Genomic DNA, 27563 nt, shown 5'->3' with positions numbered 1-27563 from the left:
CGCCACTTCTGCCTAATCTAAATCAGTTTTCTGTCCTATCTAGTAGATACTTTGCAGATCTCAAATCCTCAGACACGGGGATAGGGGTATATATTACAATCTTCTAGCTTTGGTTTGTGTTATGTTTCATTATATTTTAGGCTTCCTGTTTGGCATGAAAGAGCAAAGCTTCTGTGGCTCACTTCTCAGGAAAAAATCTGATTTTTACTTCCCTGAATGTTTTCCTTTGCTCATACATTTTGACATGAAGATGGCTCCTTCAAAGCTGATGATGAACCTGAAGCGGATGGGCTAACAAGTGTCGTTCACAACTAATTTCTTTTAATTAAGATACCTCTCCATTAAAAAATGAGCCAAATGTATGATGTTTTACTGTAACTTTGCCTTAATAAAAAGTTTAAAATGTATCTATGTCCCATGATGAGATTGCTATTGTGGAAAAGATTCCAGGAATCATTATCAGTACTTCTACTGTACAGAGATATTCATGATTGGCTTCCTCAAGTAGTTTAAGTGCATTTGTTTGCTGTCCAAATGTCCTCAGCAGATATTAAGAAAAACCTTTTGCCAAATGTACACAAACTCACTGAACAATTAATGGATAGTTGGAAGGTCAGCTTCTTCTTAATCAGGCTACTAAAGAGAAAAAGGTTTAGGCATTATTGCTATCAGCTGCCAACAAAGTAAATGGCCCTACTTTATTAAAGAATTAAAAAGAATCAATTGTGCTATTTGTCTAGCTATAACCAAATGATATGGATATGATCGTCAAGAAGACTGATTTCTCAGTGGTATGGACTAAGCATGTTTTTTTAATTTTTCTAACAAAGCTAGATGACTCACACCAGAGGGTAGATGAAATTCAAGGTAAAGCGTGTTGGAAGGAACAATCTGAATAACTCATATGCATTGCTGGCCTCTAAATTAACAGAAAAAAGATCAGGGCTTCACTGTGCAAAGTTCAGTGAAAGCATCTGCTCAATGCACAGTAGTGACCAAGAAACAAAAATAGTATTAAGAATGGGACAGAAAATAACTGATATATTAAATAACACTACATTCTGATCAGGCCATCATAAAGGTGTAGCCCAGATAGGATGGTTCTAAAGATAGTAACAACATTTATTAGAGGTATGGAGGGATGAATATGATATATAGAGATGAGGAAAGAAGGAAAGTTTAGGGTGTGTCCGCTTAAGAGAGGAAATGAATAAGATAGGACCTGATACAAAGTAATGAACGGTACAGAAAAGGACAAGAGAGTGCTCCCATTTATCCTTTCTCAAAATACAAGAATAATAAGCCACCCAAGTGATGGAAAGGCAACAAGAGTAAAGCTGATAAAAAAAGTAGTACACTTTTTTACACATCTCATAATTTGACTTGTGGAATTCAATGTAACAAGATTCCATTGTGGCCAAAGCTTTGTGGGTTTTTCAAAAAGGATTAGAAATGTACATGGATAATGACAATAACAGCAGTTTTATGTCAGGTCCGATAACATAGATCCTTCTGAATCTTTTGTTCTTTCTTCAACAAAGAGAGGAAGAAACTTCCTTTAAGACAAGTTATTCCAAGAATTTAGAATTGCAGAGCCTCTTATACCTAAGAACCAGATTTTCATGAGGCCCTATAGCTTGCCTTTGAACCAGACTCCCATAATTCTACAGAGACATGTTAAAAAGATGTAAAATAGCTTGCTAAAAATTACCAGGAGAGATCTGACAACCTCTACAAGAATTGTTAAGCGAGGAATATTATTTTTAGCAATGTACTAACAGCAAGTTACAGATGCTTAAGTTAGCAGAATTTAATATACTCACCAAAAAGTTAGATAAATAACAGATGTTACTGGAAATTTATGAGTGAAAATAAGAGGGTTGTCTGTGGAATACAGGAAATAATGAAAACAAAACTGTGAACAGGTTGTCTATAAAGATGCTAAGCTGTAAGCCAATGGCAGAATGAAAAATCAGACAACAATGCAAGCTGTTTATTATCAGGTTCCAGATTTGGTATGTATATAGAACATATGAATGGCCATGGTGGGTCAGACCAATGGTCCAGCTAGCCCAATATCCTGTTTTCCGACAGTGGCCAATGCCAGGTGCTTCAGCGGGAATGAACAGAACAGGTAATCATCAAGTGATCCATCCCCGGCGCCCATTCCCAGCTTCTGGCTAACAGAGAGTAGGGACACTCAGAGCATGGTTTTTGTATCACTGACCATCCTCATTAACAGACATTGATGGATTATCCTCCAGAAATAGAGCTAGTTCTTTTTTGAACCCTGTTATAGTCTTGACCTTCACAACATCCTCTGGCAAAGAGTTCCACAGGTTGACTGTGCTTTGTGAAGAAGTACCTCTTTTTGTTTTAAATCTGCTGCCTATTAATGTCATTTGGTGACCCCTAGTTCTTTTGTTATGAGGAGTAAATAAAACTTTAGTTTCTCCACACCAGTCATGATCTTATAGACCTTTATCATTTCCCCCATTAGTTGTCTCTCTTCTAAGCTGAAAAGTCCCAGTCTCATCCATTTCTCCTCACAGGACAGCCGTTCCCTACCCCGTCATCATTTTTGTTGCCCTTTTCTTTACCTTTTCCAATTCCAGTATGTCTTTTTTGAGATGGGGCAATCAGAGCTGCATGCAGTAGTCAAGATGTGGGCGTACCATGGATTTATATGGAGGCACTATGATATTTTCTATCTTATTAGCTATCCCTTTCCTAATGACAGGGTGACCATATGTCCCATTTTGGCAGCACAGTTCCCTTTTTAAGCACTGTCCCTGATATCACACCTTTTTTGGCAAAACTGGGCATTTGTCCCGTTTGCTCTTACCAACTTAGCTGTTGGCCCTTCCCACAGCCCCCTAATCAGCTGGCACATGCAAATTTTGCTAAAAAAGTGGGTCAATGACACCCTCCCCCCCAGGGGGGCACAGCGGAATGGTCAGGTATATTTTGGCGGGAGAGGAACCTGGCCAATGTGTTTCCCCTATGCCCTGCCCCTCCAAACAGTGATCGATAGAGTGTGATGTGCTCGCTCTGCAGCCCAGTCATAGGACAGTGTGGTCAGGACCCTAATTCAAACTTGTCTCTGACCAGGCCATGCAGGCAAAACTCATGGGTGCTGGGCCCTACTGGGCAACTCAGCTGGTAAGTGCACGACTGGGTCCCACAGCATGTACTGGTGCCAGGGCACTGAGTGTGGCATGGCCCTCCCCACTGCTCCCTGATGAGTCCTTGGGGCCTGCACCCTGACCTTGTGTCCTTTCCACAGACAGTCCTTCTGGGCCAGTCCCCAGAGCTCTCCCCAGACTCCCCTGCGCCAACAGGCTTCTTTCCTGCCACAGGCCTCCTGAAGTTTTGTACCACCAGCCTGGAGGGACACCACCTCCCCAGTCCCCCATCGCTCACTTCTCTCTCCTCACTGACCAGGAGGTCCCGCCTCCCCACCATACCAAAATCTGAAAAGCAGATTCATCACAGCATCCCCTCCACCTCCCTAGCGCTGCTCTTTGGTCTCTCCTGCTATCGGGAGCCTCCTTCCTGCTATCCCAGCCCCCAAAGGGGCATCACACTGCTAACTGGATCATAGTCCAATAGCTTCCCTGCCTGGATCTGAGCCCAAAAGCAGGGCTGGCCCACAAAATTTTGGCACCTGAGGCGGGGAGCTCAAATGACACCCTCCCTGCCCCCTCACTTGGGCTAAAACTTTGAAAGGTCTCAATTCTGCCTTCTTCCTGTTCTACTCCTCTCATGGTACTGCTCTGCTACCTACCCCAAGAAAGGAGAACTAACAACTTAAAATGCCTTGTTCAAAGATTTTAACTAACTCTTAACTTTCAGACGCCTGAATAGCAAATGTAACTTTTCTTGTCTGCATAGTAAACACTGGCATTTTTATCTGTTTGAATAATCAAAGTGGTGCTTTCCGTGCCTTCTTGGTTGCAAAGATTTGAACTGCTTCCTGAAGGTCCACAGTTTGGGCCAGTTCATGCTCTATTGAGATGGTTGCAAGGCTGACCAGCCTCTCCTGTGTCATTGTGGAGCATAGATGTGTTTTTATTAACTTCAGCTTGGAGAAGCTGCGTTCTCTACTGGCAACTGTTACAGGAAGTGTTAGAAGTATGCGCAGAGCAACAAAAGCATTTGGAAAGAGGGTGGTCATCTTTTTTGTGCACATATATTCCAGAACTTCTGAAATGTATCTTGAAAGGGCTTTCAGTTCATCACCTAAATCACTCGCATCAATATTGCGCATGTCATCATGTGTCAACCCTGTCTCTAGTGCCCTGCATTGCTGGTGTAGGTCTTCTTCGGGTATAGTGAGGAGTTTTGGAATATCATACAACATCCCAAATATACTGCTGTGTTCCTTGAGCTGCATGAAACGTTCTTCAACTGTCTGTATTGCACAATCTAGCACCTGGTTAAAGAATTAAACTTTGAATTGTTGTTTGGGGTTTCTTATGGGATTATCCCATGCCTCGTAATCAAAATGTTTTCTTTGGTGACGCTTGTATTCTTGAATGGGTGGGAAAATAGCTTCAATGTTAAGTTCCTCTGCCAACTTCTGTGCACTCTTCAGAACGTTTTGAAATCCCTCATCTGATCGGTAAGACTGTAGGTCTGACTTTGCTTTGTCCAGTTGTTCCATTGCTCCAGATATAGCAAGGTCAACACCTTGGAGTCTCTTGCTTACAACATTTATTTCAAACAGTATGTTATGCAACAACAGTAAGCCACACAGAAATTTGAAGTTATGTATCTTACTGGTGATTCCATCATCTATCTTCCCAATTTGGTGTTTGATAGGCTTTATCGCCTCCACTCGACTTTCCCATCATGTGGTTTCAGTGTCAGAGGGGATGTTCCCAGATGTTGCTTCAAAATTTGACATCGATGAGTTGATGCAGAGAAAAATACAAAGATGCTTTGAATTACATTAAAAAATTCAGCAGCCTCACTAGAAGCTGATGCTGCATCACTGACCACCAAGTTCAATAACTGAGAACTGCATGGGACAAAAAAGCTTGAGGGTTTAACTCTCAGATCCATGTCTGCACTACTCTCTTCTTGCCTCTCATGTTGGCACCATTATCGTAGCCCTGACCTCTCATGTCAGCTATCGCAATTCCTGTATCTTCCAGCTTTTTAAGAAGCACATTTGTCATACCAGCTCCTGTAGTATCATCAATGTCAATAAATTCTAGAAAATGCTCTGACAGTCACCATTGCAGGGACATTTTCCCTAGGTTCTGTTGTTACAAAACGCACCATTAAAGTCATTTGTTCCGTATGGCTGATGTCAGGTGTGCAGTCCAGAATAATATCTTGCTGACTTCAGATCTGCCACAATCTTCTGTTTGACTTTTGTTGCCAGTAACTGTGTGATCTCATTTTGAATTGTTTTTCCAAGGTAGTGTGTACATTTCTTGGGTGGTGACTCGTCTTAGATGCTCCTGGAGTACAGCATCAAACTCAGCCCTCAGCTTCACAATTTTAAGGAAGTTTCCCATTGTTTGGCACATACAGCTGATCTGAACATATAGCCACACAGTGCTAGGTTTTGGGAAGCAAACATTCTCGCAATGGCAATGAGCCTTTTCAGAACATTTTGCCAGTAAAGAGACTCTGATGCAATCTTCTCTTGATGCTGATCATCTATGGTGCCCTTTAACCTTAGTCTCATCTCAAGCTCTTTCCACCTATGGAATGTTCTCTGGCAATTTGCTGTCTTCTCATGACATGCCAGATTTCTAGCCAGATTTTTCCAGCCCTTTGTTCCTGTAGAACCCAGTGTGGCTGGAACTTTAGCCTGGAAGAGTTTGCAACAAAAACAGTATGCAGCATTCTGGGTTTTTGAGAACATAAGCCATGGCCTCTTCTCTTTGTCACCATTGGGGATTTCATGCCAGTCATGTGTTAGATGGAAACTTCTATTTTCATTGTCTTTGGGGAACATGAAATTTTTCACTTGTTGTGGCCCCTGCAGTACAAGGAAGTCCCTCAGGCTATTGCTTAAGTGGGTCGACAGACCTGGATCATCTAGACTTAAGGAACTAAACTCAGCAGCAGCTGTTTCTTGCGCCTCCACCACACTCTTCTCTGATCTACACTTTTCTTCAGGAATGTGCACGGTTACATCCATTTGAGATGGAGATATGGATGCTGCAGTGGCTGCCAGGTCACCTGCACACTGACTAACTGGAAGATCAGGCATCTCCTCACCACTCACATCCTCACTGGGGCCGGAAGGCTCACCTTCAGGAAAGCTCCTTTCTGCTTAGATAGAAAAGCTTCCTTTGCTTTCTTTCTTTTATTGAATGCTGCCCCAGAGGGGCGTTTTCTTCTCTCACTCATGACTGCTGTTCTGTGCCAGCTATAATGGCTCTCAACACTCAACTGAAGGGAACAAATAAGATGGCTGGTAGCAGGGCCTGCATGAGGGAAGATATCAGCGTCTTAAGGGCATAACTGGCTCCTATTACTTCACTTGACTGCCTGTTCTCCTCAAGTGGGTTCAGGGAAGCAGCAGGAAACAGGAAGCTGCCTGGGAAGCTGGTGTTAATCAGCCCAGGCTCCTGGGGCTGCTAGAGAGGTACAGAGGAGGCTCCTCCTCCTCTCTCTTCCTGCAGCTCCTGCTGCTTTCTGTTATTCCCTCTCACCTTTTCTCCTGCCTGCCTGTTATGTCTCTTGTGCCCTCCTTCCTCCAGCACAGCATTCTACCATCTCTGTGCATCTAGAGCAGAGAGAAGACATATGCACCAGCAGCAGACACAATTTTCTACACTCTGGGTCCTAGTGGTGCTCCCCACCCCTCAACAGTCTGGCACCTGAGTCAGCCGCCTCAGTTCGCCTCATGGTAAGGCCAGCCCTGCCCAAAAGTACTCACACTCGCATGCCCACACTCTGCTTTGCTGCCCACATCCCAGCCCATACCCATGCCGCTTCCTCCCCGCCCCCATCTCTGCTATTTGGCTCAACAGGGGGCATTGAGGAACATTTAAGAGGGTGCAGGGGATGGGTGGCAACACCAGGCAGCTTGGGGCAGCCCCATACATCACATTTTCAGTATAGGGAAATACTGTCACCGGATAGCCACGGTCTTCAATCTGTGGGGCACGACCCCCTGCCGGGGGGGGGGGGGGAGTTAGACCAGAGGAAGGGTAACAACAGCAGCAGCCAGTAGACCAGTGGCTTGGCATGAGCAACTCTAAGGCTGGTAACTATGATAACAACCTTGCAGAACCTGTGTGTATGAATGAATGTGTGAATAAATATGAAATTGAATGGAATTTTATAGCTATAACTAACTGCTTACTATGATTCTTTCTGTATTCACAATAAATGTGGTATTTTGCCTTTTCCCCTTTAATAAGATCCTGCTCGTTTTTATTTTATTGGTATAACAAAAACACACACACATTTTTCCAGAGCTCAAGCGCAAGACTGGGCCTAAACCTGGAAACACTTATGCCTGTGAGTAAATGTATTCATGTGAGTAATGAGTAATTCTGTTCCAGGCAGTAGTCAATGGGACTGCTTATCTGAGTTCACTTATTGGGGTGCATGTGTGTGTTTCCAGGGTTGGGCTTGTGGAGCGGCTCTGTCATTAGGCCTGTCTTCTTTGAAGGGATGTTAAACACCATGTATGTCCTGGGACCTTTACATGGTTCTTTATTAATTTTTTTAAATAAAATCTCTGAACAACAGAAACTTTCTATTTTTAGACTATTACATTTGACTCTCTGAAAGGACTTGTGATGACTACTTAGCTATTTTGTAAAAAATGCTGTAATTGATTAGCCATATTCTTCCTTGCAAATTAAAAATAAAAAAATGAACGGAGCCAAGTGCATTACCATACAGAGCATAACTAATATCAGGCGCTATTAAAGTCCTGATTGTAGAGTGTGTTTTCTCATAAACATGATTATAACAACCTAATTTGCATTACTAAATGATTGCTAAAAATATCAAAACATTTTTTTCCTGGTGGTCAAAAAAAAAAAAAAGTTGATCCAATCAGTAAAATAGAAGGAACACGACTGCGATGGAAGCAAAGATGATTAATCACAATTTGCATAAGAGCGTACTTATTATTTAGCTAACACTATGCACACCAGAAGAAGAGTAATTGCAAAGCACTTGTTTAAGAATCAGGTCAGTCTCTCACAGAGGCTCATATGAAGCATAGGTTCCACAAAAAGATATGCATGAATATTTAGTCAGATTTTAAGAGCTAAATCATGGCTTTGCTACAAGCCCTGAGCAAGGAGCTGCACATCGTTGGATCACACCGGGATCAGCTCGTGCTTGCTCTGTAGGGAATGGCATCTGTTTCATTCCGATATCATAGAATTGTAGGACTGTCATGCAGATGACTTGCCCTGCTGTGCCGGCTCAGATGTGCTGGCTAGCATGTTGGGGGACTGGAGCCAAGGCTCTGCGTACATCCAATTCATGCCCACTCCCCTCCTCCCTGCATGGTATGGGGAGTAGCAGCCCGCAGAAGCTGCTATCTCCTATAGAAGTAGCCTATGCAGGTGAATGAAGAGGGTGCCTTCTGCTCCATTGCTCCCCTGAATAGGAGGGTAGCCAGGGTTGCTGACTGGCTCTAAATGAATTTACATTGGCCAGGCTCTGTTATGTTTGCTTTCTACCTGCAGCCACGCAAGTGAGATTTCCTGGCACAAATGCTCTTAAGTTGGCTGTGCAAAAATTGGACACCAAATTTACATTGGCATGTGCAAACTTTCACACTAGAAGTACTTGTGCACTTAGCCAATCTGATCGTGGCAACAATGCCATGTGCCTTATCTAGCCGCTAATAACTCACCAATGCAGCTCAAAGAGTCACAGGCTGCTATTGGCTATTCAGTCAGAGTCCAAAATATATAGATAATTTTGAATAACAAGGACATTAACAATTGTGATTGTACACATTCTGCAACCAGAAAAAAAACCTAAATTAATTGGCTAGCTGGATTGCTGCCTATGACGTACGCTGGATTATATAATTCTTTGAGGTATGTGCCCATAGTGTGCTAGGATCCATTACCAAAACCCAGGAAATAGTCCATTAATAATTTTTGTCATGATTGCAGATGACAAGAGCCAGTTGTATTTTAAGCCAGTTAGTAATTAAACATTTAAGATAATGTGCCGCTATTTAATATACAACATAGAAAGAGAAAACTGAACAGAAGGCAGTATCTGGTATATTTTATCATGGAGAGATTGTGGGACTGTGCATCTTCAGTACTGTAATTTTACAAAATCAAGTGCCACTGCAGTAAAATGTGGTAATAAAAATATAATTCCCCCCTCTGCTAACAGCAAACTGGTTAGACTCCCCTTATCTGCTCAGAACAAAAGTGTGACCCAAAACTTTACCCTTGAAATAAAGTATTGCTCTGATTTGAGTAAACAAGACAAGCCCAGTGATCTGAGATCATGTAGTATGGTAAAGTTATAAAGGATGAATGAGCCCCGAGGAGCCCCTTTCAGTTTTATTTCTTCCTTACTTTGACCTCCCCCGTATTATTCTTGTGTTTTAGAATAATCATCCATATCTTGGCTGCAGCTTGCCCCTGGCCTCTTTTCCTGGTCCCATTTCTGCAGCTAAACAAAAGGTGTATTGACTTCAAGGAGGTATAAAGCACATTTACAAGTTAAATTAGCTCTTTCTTTTCTCTTACCTTCTACCACCTTAAGCTGGAAATCAGACAAATGACCTAAGCCCACTCCTATTAAAACCAGCCGACTGATTTCAAGAAGAGTTGGATTGGGTCCAAAGTGTGTATGTGATCTCCAGAGTGACTATACCAAAGGCCTGCTCAGCTTTGCCTGGGGGTAGGTCTTATCTATACTGATGGAAATGAGTTTCTTACAGCTCTTATCAACCCTGTGATGTCAATACTACTACAGAAGAGGTAGCAGGGTTCCTTACTTTCTTGTGCATCATCATCAGACATTCCAATAACAGGCCAATCAGCTACACCTGCACAAACATGTGGCTGGTCATGATTTTGCACAGGTGTCATTAATGTCATTGCTGGAAGTCAGTGGGGTTCCACAAGAGTAACTGAAGGCCTAATTTGATTTGCAGAAGCTTTAGTGGTGATGATGATGTGCAGGATGGCAAGAACCTAGCTAGACTTTCAATGCCCAATGAATGCGGAGGGATGGAAGGGGATGACACTCAGGTCCGGGGAAGGGTGCGTTCTAGGTCCATGACCTTTCATGCAAAGTGAACACATTTGCCTCATAAATGGAGCGGCACTAAGCATGGAACCCAAAATGCCAGTTTAATAGTTGCCTTTTAGAGCAGAACTGCACACTAGAGAACCAGTCCAGGAGTGGGATGAGTACCTTCTGTGAGTAGGGTTGCCAACTTTCTAATTGCATAAAACCGAACACCCTAGCCCCGCCCCTGCCATGAGGCTCCCCGCCCCAGTCACTACATTCCCCGTCCCTCCCTTCCTCACTTTCACTGGGCTGGTGTGTGGGCTCTAATTTGGGGTGCAGGTTCTGGGGCTGAGGGGTTTGGGGTGCAGGAGGGGGCTCCAGGCTGTGGGGGTGGGGCCCAAGGGATTCAGAATGTGGGAGCGGGCTGCAGATAAAGGCAGGGCGTTGGAGTGTGGGCTCTGGGCTGGGGATGAAGGGTTTGGGGTGCAGGAGGGGGATCTGGGTTTGGGGGGCTCAGGGCTGGGGCTTGGGGTTACCTTGGGCGGCTCCTGGTCAGCAGCGCAGTGGGACTAAGGCAGGCTCCCTGCCTGTCCTGGCACCACGCTGTGCCCCGGAAGCAGCCAGCAGTTCTGGCTCCTAGGTGTGGGGGCCAGGAGGCTCCTCACACTGCTCTAGTCCACAAGAACTCAACTCCCATTGTCCACGGTTCCCAGCCAATAGGATTGCAGAGCCAGTGCTCAGGGTGGGGGCAGCGCACAGAGCCCAGAGCCCTGTGTTCCCCCCCACCTAGAAGCCAGACCAGCTGGCCACTTCAGGGATACAGTGCGGTGCCAGGACAGGTAGGGACTAGCCCTCCTTAGCCTGGCAGCATTGCTGACCGGAGCAGCATTGCTAACTTTTAACGGCCCGGTCGGCGGTGCTGACCGGAGCAGCCAGAGTCCCTTTTTGACCAGGTGTTCCAGTCGAAAACTGGACATCTGGCAACCCTATGTGAGGTGTCAGGACACCGAACACCTGGCAACAGACTGTAAGGCATCAGGCCCCCTTGCCTCCAGCTGACTATAATGGGAACTGAGGTCTTAGCACCTTGCAGGACCAGACCATATGCTCCTACTGCTAATTAAATTCCACCTTTAGGAGAAATCCTCCGTTTAGGATATGATTGGTTGCTGAAGAAATTTTGCTATACAGAAATTTTGGAGTGGATCACTACTTTCCTTACATTTCACTCCATGAATGCAGAATCCCTTATGTTGTCAGTGCTGCACCAGACCGAATATGGGCAACGGTAATAGAAATGTAATTTCACCCAAAACAATCATAATTACAATGCGTATAGCCATTGTTCTGGATCGGTCATGCTCTTTTCAACTTAAACATAAATAGTGCATGACATACTTGTAATCATAGATAGGGCTGAGACTGCAAATATTTACTCATGTGAGTGGTCCCATTCACTTCTATGGGACTACGCAAAGAAGTAAAGTCACTCATACGGGTACTTTCAGGACCATTTCCTGTATGTTCATTTAAATTACAGTAGGAATATGGAAGTCTCTAGAAACCACATGAAATGGTATCAGCTGTGCTTCCTCCCAAGAGAAACAAACGTTAAGCAAGAACGAGGTCATTCTAAAAAAAAGTATAAGCAAAAAAGTTTATTTTGGACAATGAAAGCTGCCCTCTACAGGCCCAGAAAAACTCTGCTCCTTGTCTTGATCCTGTTTATTCCAGGCTATGCCACAGCTAAGCAATTACAAACATCATTTTCAGATGACAGATCTAAAATAATTTTATTTCACTACACTAGACTTGTAAGCTGCTAAGTTATTCATGGGAAAGCTGTATCAGTTTGTGGAGCTGCAAGAATCTAAATTATGAATGTTTTATGCCAAAAAATTATATATAATGTGCAACCAAATCTAAAAATAGACTCAATTATAAAAAACAAAGAGGAGTTGCGTAAAAAAATTAAGCTATAATCAATACAATAAAATAGAATGCTTTAAATAAGATGTGCTTCTTATCACTTCCAAAAAGTCTAATTTATTTTTTAAAAAAGTTGAAAATGAACATTTGCTTACAGATGTTGATCTTAAAAAATATTAAAAGAACACAGCAGAACAATTATGCATTTATTAACAAAATGTGGATGTACCAAATTATGAAAATACTATAAATATATGGAGGTGTCCATAATTTTTTTTTAAAAAAAGTGTTATGTATCAGTGTTACTCCTAAGTAAGTGGATGTATTTTTCCCTACCCAAGACAATTCTTAACCAGAACAGATCACTAGAAATACAGACATTACTTTTTCACAGTTTATAACATCTTTCTCTCTAAATGTTATGTACATGAGCAAATTTCTAACAATTTTAGTTCTCAGATTTTGAGTTCTCACTTGCGCAGCCTATGATCTTTAACCTTCAGAATAATACACTATCCATGTGCCTGAGTCTGCTTCCACTAAAATCAACAACAAACCTCTCATTGACTTTAATGAGACTAGGATCAGGTCTTCTACTATCAAGCAGAATGCAAAAAGTTAAAGAACAATGTGAATACATACATTCATGCTACGACTCTTTCAACTCATTTCAGGTAGTTAAACGAAAGTATTAGATATTTGGTCTATTTCACACTACATTAATATATTTACATTTTATACATACTTTATGACCTTGATGGCAAATGTTTGGGCTGTGTTTAGCAGTCTCCCAAAATTCCATATTTAAGTAGATTGTTTTAATTAACAGAGATGGCAGAGTATTTCCTTTAACATTTGATAAGGTAAGATTTTAAGGACAAAGCTGGCCCAGACATAGCACTGTATCTTGCAAGTAACCAGAAACCTGCCAACCTTGGAGACTATGTCCAAATGAATTCTTTCAAGTTTTGTTCCAGGATTTTGAAGATGTTACAAAAGGAGGGTCAACACATAAAACCCTTATATTTTGCTGCTGATGGTAATTTTTCTGGTAGTACAGTCTAAAGAGAAACAGTGTCATCTGTGTAAATTGAGCTCCCAATCTGTGAGCTTTGTATCTTTGAACTCAGCAATGGGATTGCACTTTTTGTAGGAGTCAGTTTTCCTGGGGGAAAAGGTGAAATACCAAGCCGTGCACAGAGACGAGTGTTAAACTGTGCAACAAGATGTGTGTCCAACTAGCTGCTGCAGCCTTTTGTGCACCCATGTCCCAGTAGGTTGTTGTTGTGTCCATCCTGAAGTTTTCCATGTGTTTGAAGGGATGCTCTCCTCTCCAAACTAGACGTCGGCCCACTTTGTTCCTGCTGTCGTCTCAGTCTACCAGGGATTAAAATGATACATATATTAACTGTGGACAAATAATCATATAAGAATAAAAGTACTGTGCCTGTTGGCTTAGGGATATGTACATATTGCCACTGCACACTGGGCCCAGTTTTGCCCCCCAGTTATACCTGTTTGATCTCCTTGACTTCCCTAGCTCGCCCACTACTTGCCCAATACCCACTCTACTTTGAGTGAGTGGGAAGGGGAGGGACAAAAAAGGAATGTGCAAGGGGAGGAACTGTGGCACCACCCACTCCCCTATGTTGACCACAATGACTGGGGAATTACTGTGATGGTATATAATCACCGGCCTTTTTTACCTTGGCCAAACAGTACTTCTCTGTGGCGTGAAGGACTTTTCACAGAGTTGGGAATTGGCAGGTCTGACTCCCTGAGGGGCTGTGGGTAAGTCACTGTGATCTTCGCCCTCTTCCCGGTGTGTAAAGTGGGGGCGATGATCATACTTACCCAAGGGTGCATGAAGAGTGACATGTTTATCTGTGCAATGCTTTGAATATATACATGACGTGGTACCATTACCCCAGCGTTTCCCAGTGCTTTAAAAACTGACCAGAGCTAACTGCAAATCTGATGTGGTCATCTAAGGCAAGTGGCAGCTTTCTAAGACTTATATACACTTTTTGTTCACAACTATTGCACCTACTTGTTGCTGAGACAACACCACTGGTCATACATAATTGTTCCAAACTCTGGTAAATCACTGGGGGAAATAGGAGAGGTTTGCTGGGGAGCAGGCACTGAATGACCTGCTGGCAGTTGCCCACCGGGATCATTCTGGGCCTGGCTAGAGGACCATTCCACATCCAGTCTCAGCGCATGTCCGCTACCCACCGCCACAGGGTGCAATTAACATGCTGGTCCTGAGAATGCAGCACAATAGTGCCACCCAGTGGATGCTGCAGCACAGTGTGTGGAGGACTTCTCGGTTTCATGCGACAATTTATTTTTCCAGGTTTCTTTGGCAAATGGTTTCACTCAGAGTGAAAAGAAAATCCTTTAAAAACTGGCTTTTATAGTAAAAAAACATTATAATTTGCAAATTATGCTGACAACACAATGATATACAGGTGTTCCACATTGCAGTTACTTATCACACCTTTTGATGCTGGTGTCACATGTCTGTTGGTTGGAAGGTGGAGAGCACGAATGAGGAAAAGGTTACTGTGTTTTCTCCCAGCCGGCAGTCCTACCCATCAAGTCCTAATGCACCCTACTGCTCCCCGCCTTCTCCCATTTCCTAGGTGCTTATCTTCTGTTAATTTCAATAGGAATTAAGCACTTTTGAAAATCTTAATTCCCATTGAAATCAACAGGAGTTAAGCACCTATGTGTTTCTGAGTGCCTTCCTCATAAAATCAGTAACAACAGTGTAATCCTTAGCAGACTTCATGGAGTTTGTCACTTCTCCCTTTTTCATGTCAAAACTCTGATTGGGGTTGGGTTTTTTTTTTCTTTTGATTGGTAGGGATTTGGGATTAACAGGATGTTCATACTGTGAACATCACTTATGGTGGAAAGACTTCCTCCAAGAGGAAGGATTCACAATGTTTCCTAAAGATAGACTCTGGATTCAGGGTTTTCAGACTTTTGAGAGTCTCTGAATAGACTGAGGGGTTGTGTTTCTTTTGACCTTCATGCAGTCTGTGTTGGCAGCGAGTTGCAACTGCACACTCACATCAGAGCTTGGCATGGTCTTGCCCTCTGTGGAGTCCTTGATATTCATAGTTTATAGAGGCCAAGAGCATTGTGATCTAGGCTGACCTCCTACATAGCACAGGCCATAGAAGTTCTCCAAAATAATTCCTAAAGCATAATTTTTTTAGAAAAACATCCAATCTTGATTTTAAAATAGTGATGGATAATCTACCATGACCCTTGGTAAATTGTTCCGGTGCTTAATTACTCTCACCATTAAAAATGTATGCCTTATTTCCAGTCTGAATTTGTGTAGCTTCAAATTTCCAGATACTGGGTTAAGTTATACCTTCCTCTGCTACATTGAAGTGCCCATTATTAAATATTTGTTCCCCAGGAGGACTCTCATAGACTGTAATTAAATCATACCTTAACTTTCTCTCTGTTAAACTAAATAGATTGAGCACTTTGAGTATTTCACTAGAAGGCAAGTTTTCTAATCTTTTAATCATTCTCATGGCTCTTCTCTAAACCCTCTCTAGTTTATCAACATCCTCTGAATTGTGGACACAGTATTCCAGCAGCGGACACACCAATGTGAAATAAAGAAATAGAATAACCTCTCTGCTCCTACTCAAGATCCCCTGTTTATGCATCTGAGGATCACATTAGCTCTTTTGGCCACAGCATTGAGCTGGGAGCTCATATTCAGTGGATTATCCATCACAATCCCAAAATCTTTTTCAGAGTCCTTGCTTCCCAGGGTAGAGTCCCCCATCCTGTAGGAATGGCCTACATTCTTTGTTCCTAGATATATGCATTTACCCATATTAAAACATAGTAAATATTGTTTGCTTGCACCCTGTTTACCAAATGATCCAGATTGCTCTGAATCAGGGATATATAATCTAAAGGAAAGATTTCTACAGGGTTTATGATTTACATTTCAGTGGGGAATCTCATGTGACAGACACATTTTGTGATTTACCTTTACAGGCTTAAATATTTGGAATTCACTGACACTGAAGTGGTAGTGACAAATTCAGCAACCCAGGTGGCAAAGTGCAGATGTAAAGTGCAGCTGCCCGCGCCAACTAAACCTGCTGCACCAACAGGGGCTCTCATCCTTTTGCAGGTCAGCCCATGGCCCAACCACCTCCCCACCTTAAGCCTCTGCCAGAGGTACAGATTTCATTTCCAGCAGGACCATCCTTGAGGTTTTATGCAAGCTTAAGCTGGGGGTGAATTTAGCTTTTTATGTGCTACAGCGATCCTTTGTTTACTTCCACGGGAAGCTCGCCCACACCCACAAGGGTGCCCACACTATAATATTAGGGCAATTTTTGAAAAGTCATTGTCAAGACCTACAGTATGTGCATGTCCTGTAAAAATAATGGGCTATATGCACCTCTTTGAAACCCTCCCCCATTATCTTTTGGGCCATCATTTTACCATCGATTGTAGACAATGGCTGTATGCAGTAGAAGAAAATATCCACATGGGAATACGATTACTTGGACAATAGGCAGGTTGGCTTGATGGCTGGCTGCCACTGTGGAGCATAAGAATTAAGCTTGATACACAAACACTCGATAAATTCTCTGTCTGCATTTTCCTAGCAGGTTTTTCCCCCCTTAGGAAGTGGCTTTTGCTGTTCTGGGTATTTGTGAAACTGAACAAGCTGGGAGTATTTTGCAGGTCATACCTGAATTTTATTGTTGGCCTTACACCTGCATCACTGCACCTAATTCTCATCTGCCAGCTTTTATAGCTAGCTGCAGTTTGAGGAATAAAAGAGACAGAAACAAAGAGAAACAGGCAAACTCTGCTGCTGAAGTTGATACCAATTTGCCTCACTAAATCAAAATTTTGGGGAGTTATCTCCCCTGCTGAAAACAAACTGATCAACTGGGTGATAGGAGTGTAAAAATCCTTGTCATTTCTTGGGTTTTTATTATTATTTAGATCTTACAGCAAAACAAAAGATGATCCTCTTGTTAGATAAACACACTTGCTAATGCTGCATTTCCATACACAATGAGGAAAATATTTACTTCCAGATGGAGGGAGTTTTAATTTAGAGGAAAAACAACAAGAATGAACAGCAGCAAGAATGAACAGTCTCCATAAGAGAACAGTGTCTCCTCTGTAATAAATACAGTATGGCAACTCTATGAGCAAAATGGCTGCTATCCCTGTGCCAGATTCATAGAAATTTAAAGGCACAGATAACAAAGGCATTCCCGTGTCATAGCTAAATATATCAGAACTGATGTAATAATAATTTTACATTAAATTGAGTTATCAGTGTGATGCTGGCACATCACGTCACTTCACTTGTGTATTAGTACAGATCAAAATAATTGTTAAATGGATAAGAGTGTATTTGGTGTTTAAACGTCATGAAAACTAATGGGATGTTACATAGATTGTTTTCACTTCTCTGTATCCTGTTATAATTTAATAGCATACATTTACATTGTAAAGACCCCTGTAACTAAATAACCCATCAGACAGGAAAGAGGCCGTGTGAAATGCAAACGAAAAACTTTAACAGAAAAGTGGTAATTTGAAAGCAAGTGTCCATTGTGTGTGGTGATTAAGGCTGTGAGTCTGTCATGGAGATCGGGAAGTCACGGATTCCGTGACTTTCCAGGACCTCCGTGACATCTGCGTGGACAGCTGCTGAGGTGCACCACAGGGCCAGCTGGTGCGGTGGCCATGAGCAGCTGGCCCCTGGGCTGCCGGATCAGCGGCTGGTGCCGCTGGCCCCAGAGGCTGCCCAAGCAGTGGCGGTCCCAGAGCAGTGGCAGTCCCAGGGGCCCGGAGCTGGGGCCAGTTGGCCCCCAGGACCCCCCAAAGCAGCAGTGTCCTGAGGCCACCCAGAACGGGGGCACTCTGGGGCCCTGGAGCTGCTGAGTTTTAGTCAGGGTATTTATAGTAAAAGTCATGGACAGATCACAGGCTGTGAATTTGTATTTATTGCTCGTTACCCGTCCATGACTTTTACTAAAAATCCCAGTGATTAAATCTTAGCCTTAGTGAAGATCGGAGGTCAACGACTCAAAATGCATTCCTCACTCGCCATCAAAGGAAAAGCTCACCCGGGTAGTGACACTGTCAGCCTGTTTTCTCTGAGAAACAGCTATAAGAATGGATTAAAGAAAAGATCCTTCATCTCTGGACGGTTTGGATTGTAACAGGGCAGAATAACTGAATGAGAAGATGGCGATCCCCAGAGTTATTCTGGGTAGCCCTCAGAGACTTTTGGGAAACTGGCAGTCTATTATATCACTGCTACCATTTGGAAATATAGACTGTGACTCACCTGTACATACTTTTTACTGCTTTAACATCTCAATAACTCATTTCCTTTTCTTAGCTAATAAATCTTTAGTTTACTATAGAATTGGCTGCCAGCATTGTCTTTGGTGTAAGATCTATAGTACCAATTGATCTGGGGTAAGTGATTAGTCTCTTGGGACTGGGAGCAAGCTGATGTGATGTGATCTTTGGTGTAAGTGACCATTTATCACTAAGTCCAGTTTGTCTGGGTGGCAAGATAGACTGGAACATTTTAGGGAACTCTGTGACTCCATAGTAAGACTGGTACAGTGATCCAGGAGTTCACATTTGGTACTGGCTTGGGAAAATCTAATTATTGAACACACCACCAGTTTGGGGTGTCTACCCTATTTTCTGACAGTCTATCCTAAGGTAGGCTCTCACAGTTGTGAGCCACTCCAGAAATTGGGATAATCAGAATTTTCCCTTGCATGTGGTGCTGAAGTTATCTTTTGTACATCTCCCACAACACACAAACACTTCCCACTGTCCATTAGGACCCAAGAGGCAGGCTCTCGTGGCCAGCTCCCCTGTCAGCAAATGGCTTCAAGCTGTTTTCATGCAAAAAAATTCAACACACAATCTCTGAACCAAGCTTGAATTTTCTGAGGATTTTCAAGTAAATGGGAAGGCACCCACCCTAATGGGGCAGATTTATGGAGGAGGTACAGTCTTTCTGGCATATGGTGGTTATGTAAGTGTTGAGGCATCTGCTTTTGGGTGGAAGTATGTACTGTTGGTTGTCTTAACTATTAATTTTTAGCTTTCAAGACTTTGTTAAGGTTGATTTTTAGATAATGCATCTGAACTATGCCACAGTGCAATATTTGTGTGTATATGAACAGGGAGAGCTGTGTAGTGCTATCCATCTTTCTTGGGGTTTTACAGCACTGCCCATCATTGTAGTATCTGAGTGCCTTCCACGTATAATCAATAGCATCAGCAAAGTCTCTAGTGGACTTCCAGCAGTCGCTGGCACTTCCCCCTTTATGGGACCAAATCTCTACTCCTATTCTTCTTTGCTTGGTTATTTTAGGCCCCAATCCTGCAAGGTGCTCATTGAGGGTAGATAGCTGAGCCAGCAGAGGGACTCAGTGAAGTCAGAATTCCATGTGAACACAGGATCTACCAGTGTCACTGCAGGATCAGGGTCTTAGATTCTAAGCTCTTTGGAGCAGAAACTGTATCCTCCTATGTGTGTGTGAACAGCATCCATTACAATAGGGCCCTGACCCTAATAAGGTCCTCTGGGCACTACTGTAATAAAAACAACAAGAATCATAATATACCACAATAACCTATATGCTACATCACTTCCCAACATTGTTTTTGCTTACGAACATGTGTGTTTTGGTAGCTCACTAGCTTACCAGGTAATCACATACGTCTGTTTAATTTAATTCAATACAATTGATAGATCTGTTTTACCTATAGCTTAACATTACAGATAAAATTCTGGTGGCAATGGCCCTGCAAACTTAAATACCTTCTTGCACTGTTGGCACTCCGATGACATTTACTCCTACTCATTCTTAAAATCCTCAGGGAAACATGCCTACACCATAGATAATTGATTCAGGTTGATGGTTCCTGTTGAGTAATTATGTTCAGTAAATGTCTGTGAATATAATTTGCCATCAACTGACACTTTACAATCAAGTATAATGGGTTCAGGTGCACATAAAGACTAACTAACGTGAAATACTGGTATGTGGAATTCAAGGGACAAATTAGACCAGATGCTGTGATACTGTGACCTACAGTGCCTTGAAATCTCAGGCTTACCATGGGAATAGACAAAGCAAAATAAGACTCAAGAGAAGGAATAAATAAATGAAAACAGCAACTGATGTGCCACCATTTTAAAAAAAATGAAACATAAATGCCAAATTAGCATTAAGGTTCAACCCAGACTAAGAAAATAGGTCATGCTTAAAAATATGTTCCCAGATGACTATGACCAGATATGCTAGTCTACACTAGTGTTTAAAAATGTATTAGTTAAAACATGATTTATTTTTCCTAGTCTAGGGATGGCCTTTGTAACAAGTATACAAGCAAAGTGGAGGCTGCTCCTAAAACCTCCCATAGATCTACAGGGTAATAAGTCTCTGTGGAGCTTAAACAGGGACAATGGTTTAGTCTATCAAGGCCATGCTCTCCGTTCCTGTTCATACATTGCTCCAGGCTCTGGCTTATGTATGTGTATTATTCTCAGAAGCAGACAACCTGCCAAAAGGTATTCCAAGCAAAGACATATTTCCCAGCCTGCCCTGAATGACCACTATGGTAGAGTGAGGTTGGGAGCAAGAGCCTTCTCCTTTTGAAAGGCAGTCAGCAGACCACAGCAGATGCTTTGACCTGCCCACTACCAGGACCACATCCAAAGGAAATTATGGGGGAGTAGGACAGTGCTTTGCCTGCAACCACATGTGGAGCTGTTTGCAATAATTATCCTCCCAGCCATTCAGGGATGCTCCATCTCCTCCTTGATCCTGGAGCTCTGAGTTTGGGGCCTTAAAAAAAAAAACTATGAAAGACAGGCTCATTAAGAAGCTGTACCATGTTTCCCCCAGACTTCTCCCTCATCTCAGTGACCTTGTAATATGTCACTGGCCAAAGGACTTAAAAGAGATAATGAGTCATCAGGTCCTTTGTGATGCTGGATGGATATAAAGACATGACTTCTTGAGGTTGCACTGTTGCTATACGCAATGCCGCAGCTCACTGTCAACATGTAGTGATGTAAAGCCATGAGACAGTATGACACAACCCCACAACAGCAATCCATCACTGCTTTGTGACTCTCCTACCCTCTCTTCCCTCCCGCCACTTCCTGGCTCCTGAAAGGAAGGGCATGGTATTGTTTTCTGGTGGCTTTAGATGTGGTTTGGAGGCAGGGGAGAAACTCAGCAGTTTTTGCTTATTAGTACCAAATTGCTTAATGCTGTGTATCTGTGCTGCCGCAGGTATGCCAGACAGGCGCTGTAATCAAACCTGTGGACCCACGAGAGCGGGTATCACAAGAAAAGAGACGTCCGGAATTATGGTGTGTGGAAGTCTAAACTGACTACATGTGATCATAACTGTGTGAATATAAACTCTGCCTGACAGACAGCAAACATGTAGGGGCTGGATGGCTTAGATGATATCACTCCTTCTTCCTGTCTAGCAGCAACAGACTGCCAGGGAATCAGAAACAGCTATTAGCTGCAGCCTGAAAGTGGCTGTAAACATTGTTTTACAGGCTCTCCGATGTCATATTTATCTTCCTGCCCTCCTAGAAACACCTGACACCAGACAGGAGTGCGCATTACAAACAAGAGACAAAACAACTGCTACAACTCTTAAACAGTAACCAGCCTCCACCAATGAGAAACCTCCAATCGACAGAGGAGCCCTGGGCTCCTCACTACCTGTAGGAAGCAGAACACGCCCTTTCCTGCTCCCCACCTCCCCACTTGGAACCAACTCCTTCCTGTGTGATCTTGGGCAGGTCACTTAATCTGCCATCTGTAAAACAGGGATAATACTAGCCTCTCTCATGGAGGTGCTGAGAGGATAAAATCCATTAATGACTGTGATCCACTCAGATCCTGTGGAGATGAGTGCCAGGTAAGTATCTAGAGACAGAGAAGTTGTTGGAACAATTGTCCATTGAAATCTTCTATTTATCTACCAACCAAGCCAAGCACAGACAGCAGCTGGGCACGTTTCCACATTGCGCTATCAATATGCCTCAGCTCTGGCTTGGAGGAACCCCCTGTAGTTCAGTCTCTGCAGCCCATGTCAACTCTGCTGAATGCTAATAAGGACACAAATAAGCATGGTTGTTCATGATTATTTGAGACACATGTCCACTAGGAAATGGAAATTATTAACCCTTTCCCCAGAGGCTGAGTAGTCAAGAGATTACCCCAGTTTGGTATATCCACTACCATCTAGCTACATCATTTTAATAGGGTACTGATTAGTTTGCACGGGGTTTGCTTTTGTTCTTTTCATGGGTTCAGTTTTTTATAAGTGGGGGGTTATTATGAGAAATGTAGGTCAAAGGAGTGGGCTTGCATTTTGGTCTGCTGTTGCAGAGGCTCATGGCCATTCTTATCTCTTCTGGGATTATGTTCCAGACTCATAGGCCAAGTGCTGAGAAAGCTCCATCTCCTGCATACACAAGTTTCACGCTTGAGGTTGATAATTCTGTTTTTCCAGTGGAAGGTAGCCATCACAGGAAGTTGTGATCATGTGGTATGAGGTAGCTCCCCAGGTAACTGTGGTCAGGCCCATGGAGGGTCTGAAGATGATGATCCAATTCTTCAGCTAAAGCGAATGTTCCATGTAGAGCCAGTAAGACAGCATGACAGTGGGGTGATAGGCTTTCAGTGGCCTGTGTCACTGAGCTGACTGGCTCGTTTGTTCTTAACCAATTGTAGATTTTACGGTAGGCAGTTCCATACCTTGGTGTAGATAACTGAGGCCAGGCATGCACGTATCATTGTGACTAAGTCTGAATCTGACAGGAGATGGCAAAGCCTTATGCTGAAGACAAGAAAAAGCCCTTTTTTCATGGTCATGGCTATCTGGGTAGGTGCCCGGATGCATGGTTAAGGGTGCCGTATAGGAAGCTAAATAGAATAGAAAGCAGTGAGGAGTATTGGGCCCTCTGATGATTGGAACCACGCTTGAATTGAAACGTGAAATTCACCCACTCGCAGATTTGGATTTCGATATAAACTCCATGGCTCAAGCCATTTTATGTAAAGAACGAGTAGGGGGAGCCATTGAATTCCTAAGCAGCAAAGATCCTGTTTTCACACCAATGTTCCCATTAATTTAAATAAAAGGGAGAAGACGAATCCAGAAAAATCTCTGCTATGCAAACAGAAAGACCTTTCAATAGAAAGTTTTTCTAGATTTTCCATCAGCAGCTAATCCTTTGGGACCTAGTGCTACCATTCTGAGTGAATGTAAAGCATATATATTTTAAAACAGGTCTGTTTTAATAAGTGTGTAGACTGATGAAGGGGATAAGGACACCATGCTGGAATTTCCTAGGTTTTAACTAACATTTATAATTGGAAATGACACTAAGGATAGAATATTTAGAAGTTTTTTTTAATGCTAATGAAAATTTACATTACTCAGTCTTATTAACTATAGTGCCATGACCACATGCCTGTAACATGCAGGAATCAGATTTGACCCTCAGATGCCTAAATGGCTCCCAATGATTTCAATATGACTTGCTTCATATATAATTGACAGGGGAATTTTGCCATAAATTTGCATTCCTTTTCCTATGTGTACAGATCTCTCAGCTTGTTCCACTTCCAAGCTACTAGTCCAATATCCAGCTATGGCATTTATTCCTCTCTTCAGACACCAGAGTTGGGTGTGTTCAGTGCAGCCAATACATGAGGCTAACATCACCCTTAAATTTGTGCAGTAAGGGGAAGTCTGCAATTTTCTTCTTTTCCTCCTGTCATTCTCTAAATAGCTCTCCTATTTGGACACCGTTGGCCTGGTCCTGCAAGGTGCTGAATGCCTCCTGGGAAGGGCTAAGGTCCCTCACCTCCCAGAGAAAAGAGGAGTAGAGGAGTCTCAGCACTTTTCATAGATTTTTAGATCATTTTGATCATCTAGTCTGATCTGCATAACACAGGCCTAAGGCTCACCCAATAATTTCTGCATCAGGATCTGATCTTTGTAGGATAAGATTTACTTTACTTGTCCTCTGTAATCCCAGTCCTTTTCTCCATTGCGATTTAAACACAGGTTTCTTGTGCATACTCCTAAGGATTTTAGTTTGATTGGAGTTGAATTATTTTATCATTTAGCGTGTGCATAGTCGTCTAGCCAAGTGATGGCATCTTCAGTGGCATGATTCAGTTCTTCTAGGCCCCACTGCTGACCCTAGTCAGCAGGCATTCCTTGACAACGTATGTCATTGTCTGTGTTGGGCTGCAGCTGCACAAAGGGCTGTCACAAAGGCCCCAGCGATACTGGTTGGCTGCACAAAGACCTTGCCCGGTCCGGAACCTGTTCAACAGGGATCATTGGCGACGGGGCAGGTCAAAACCAGGCGGGCAAATTGTGGGGTCGGTGACGAGGGACTGGTTGGGGATTATAACTGATATCCATTCCTCTTGCCAGAGTGTTGATGAACATTCAGTTCTCGGGTTGCACTGGCATGGTGAAGATGGAACAAACTGGAGACAGTTTTTATGATGCTTGGCTGGAGGCGCCAAGTCTTACAGTAGTCAGCTAACTTTATCACGTCCCATTTAAGGTGGCATCAAGCTCATGAAACATCTGGTCCTCAGTATTGCAACAGATGTCGTCTGTGTAAATGAACTTTTGTGACTCCGTTGTTGACAGGCCATTGATGTAAATGTTGAACAGGGTTGGAGAAAGCACAGAGCCCTAGGGTAACCCATTGCTCTGTCGTCTCCAAGCACTCGTCTTCTCCCCCATATGGACTCTGAACTGCCTATCATGGAGGAACAGTTCAGTGACACCTGTGACCCAAGGTAGCGGGAGCCATACCACCTTCATGAGCAGGCCAGTGTGCCATACCTTATTGTATGCCGCTATTAAATGGATGAAAACAGCACCTGTTTTCAAGTGGAGTTGAATACTCATAATGATTCATTCTGTACCTGGTTGGATTTTCTTTTCTTAATAGGGGTTTCATGTCTCTGTAATGTCTATCTAGGTATTTATATCACTCATCACCATAATAGCTGAAAGCTCGCCTTTTTTTCTTCTTTCTTTCTTTTTGCCACTCAAAGTATGCTCTGCTGACCTTGCTTCATCTTAAATCTCTCTCCCCACCCCAGTATTTCAGGTCACTGTGCTACTTCTCACTAATCTTTCTTGTTTCTTTTGCAATGGACGTGCCTGCCTTTCTTCATCAGCAATCTTACCTAATTAAAAAGATGCCTTGCTAAGTATTATTGAGTCTGGCTGGCTTCTCAGGACTAGTAACTGCTCCTTAGCAATGAACTTCTCCATTTCTGTGCAGTCATTTGTGTTCACCGTTAATGATTTAGAAGTACCAATCCAAACTCGATTCTTTCCCCCTTAATTGAGTTGCTGCATGGTCAGGGACTGGCATTTCATTTGAAGACAATTTCCACTTCAAGACAGCAACTCATCAAATAATGCCAGGAGCTACATAATAGTAATTAGAGCCATACCCTATGCTTTTTAATATTAGTTCTACATTACACAGCATCTATGTAAGGCTTTCAGCATTAAGCTAGAGGCCCTGGCACCAGAAAGTTTACAATGGAACCAAAAAGTGAACGGTACCAACTGGGCAATGAGGCCAGAGAATGCAGGGGTGGTGGAACAATTTGTATAGTGGGGGTGCTGAGAACCATTGAACCAAACTGTAAACCCTGTATATAATGAAAACAACTTCAAGCCAGGGGGCACGGCAGCACCCCCCGTTCCAGCACTTATGAGGGAATGCACTGTTTTTCCACATTCTATGCTAGAGAGCTGAGGCAATGCAGCTACCTTCACTTGGGGTGAATCTCTCATGGGGCCCAAATGTACACCTATTATGCCAGATGCAGTAGTCTGCCTCATCACCCTATTAAGCCTCAGGACACCTCTGTGAGGAAGGCAAAGGTGCATTAAGCATGCATGGAAATTGAGGTTAGAGAGTTGAGTGAGTTGCCCAAGGTCAAAGCGCCTGATCTAAAGGCCACTGAAGTCAGTGGCCGAGAAGATCTTTCTTTGGATCAAGAGTCCATGGAGGATAAGAACTGGGTGTTCTTGCTTCCCAACCCACTAGCCCAGACTTCCGCCTCCATTGTGTTTTTCTTGTATTTTTGGCTATTTTGGTTCCTTCTCATTTGTTAATAGAAGCAGCCAGATGTGAAGATTTCTCTAGCGATGACAATATTGGAAGAATAGCAGGAATAATTTGTGTTCAGCCCATTTAATAAGATCATGAATCACCAACATGATTTTGTCTTTACAATTTTTTTTTAAAGGAATTGAAAATATAGCTTTCAGCTATGCTTTCGCATTAGGGGATTCCTTTTATTAAGGCTCTACTAAACAAAATCAGCTTCTTAAGAAACTGTTGGCAAAACTGTTAGAATACAAATTCAGATACTTCTGCAAATGTTTGGGGGAAAGCTATCGCTGGCTTTTTATAGAAATAATAAAAATCCTAACAGTAGAAATAGAATTATGGACTTAAAAACCTTGTCAACAGAAAGGATCAAAACATCACTATGAAATCTATGTTTCAGACAGTGGGTCTTAGCTAGAGAAAACAAAGGGGTAATAAAGCATGATACTGATATTGTTTATAGAGTCTCTCTTTTTTAACTGAGACATGTTAGTATAGCTCTTAAAGAACAAAGGGAAACATTTACTCTTGTTATCAGCTTTAGACTACATCTACACAAATCCCATTTGCCCATTTTATTTGGGTTTGTGTTAGACACATACACATATATAATTGCTCTGCAAAGTGCTAGTATTGGAGAAGGTAACCAGTGTGAAAATTTCAGAGTAACAGCCGTGTTAGTCTGTATTCGCAAAAAGAAAAGGAGTACTTGTGGCACCTTAGAGACTAACCAATTTATTTGAGCATAAGCTTTCGTGAGCTACAGCTCACTTCATCGGATGCATATTGTGCATACTTCTACACTTTCCACAGTGTGCATCCGATGAAGTGTATTGTAGCTCACGAAAGCTTATGCTCAAATAAATTGGTTAGTCTCTAAGGTGCCACAAGTACTCCTTTTCTTTTAGTGTGAAAATGTCTCTGTCATGAGATTCTCTCTCACTGCAGGTTGTGCCTTCTCCAGGCTGCTCTGGTGATTAGCTCTCTTCCAGGTTTGATGCCTCCCCTTGTGGTCTCTCCACCTGATGTCCTCTCTCTCACTCTAGGTGTCCCCTGTTTTGCTCCAGGAGCTGTAGATTCCTCTTTGTGACTCAGCCCTCCAGCCAAGTCACTGTGTGGTTTCCCCTTCTGGGGTATGCCCTTCCCTCAGGGCCAGGCTCCTACTCTTTTCCTG

The 27563-nt window shown here is 42.8% G+C and overlaps 1 protein-coding gene across 2 annotated transcripts in view; it reads right to left on the bottom strand.

Moving 5' to 3' along the window:
• Positions 1-11888: 11888 nt before the first annotated feature.
• STK32B (serine/threonine kinase 32B) overlaps positions 11889-27563 on the bottom strand; it is a 263300-nt gene continuing 247625 nt past the window's right edge. For both annotated transcript variants that reach the window (XM_074951701.1, XM_074951702.1), the window contains one exon: positions 11889-13509. In XM_074951701.1, the coding sequence (XP_074807802.1) occupies positions 13371-13509 (139 nt within the window). In that variant the 3' untranslated portion in view covers positions 11889-13370. The remainder of the gene's footprint in view (positions 13510-27563) is intronic.

The sequence above is a fragment of the Natator depressus genome, chromosome 4 (assembly GCF_965152275.1).
Source record: "Natator depressus isolate rNatDep1 chromosome 4, rNatDep2.hap1, whole genome shotgun sequence".
Lineage (NCBI taxonomy): Eukaryota > Metazoa > Chordata > Testudines > Cheloniidae > Natator > Natator depressus.
Note: the sequence above shows the minus strand (reverse complement) of the source record. Positions and strands in the feature narration are given on the sequence as shown.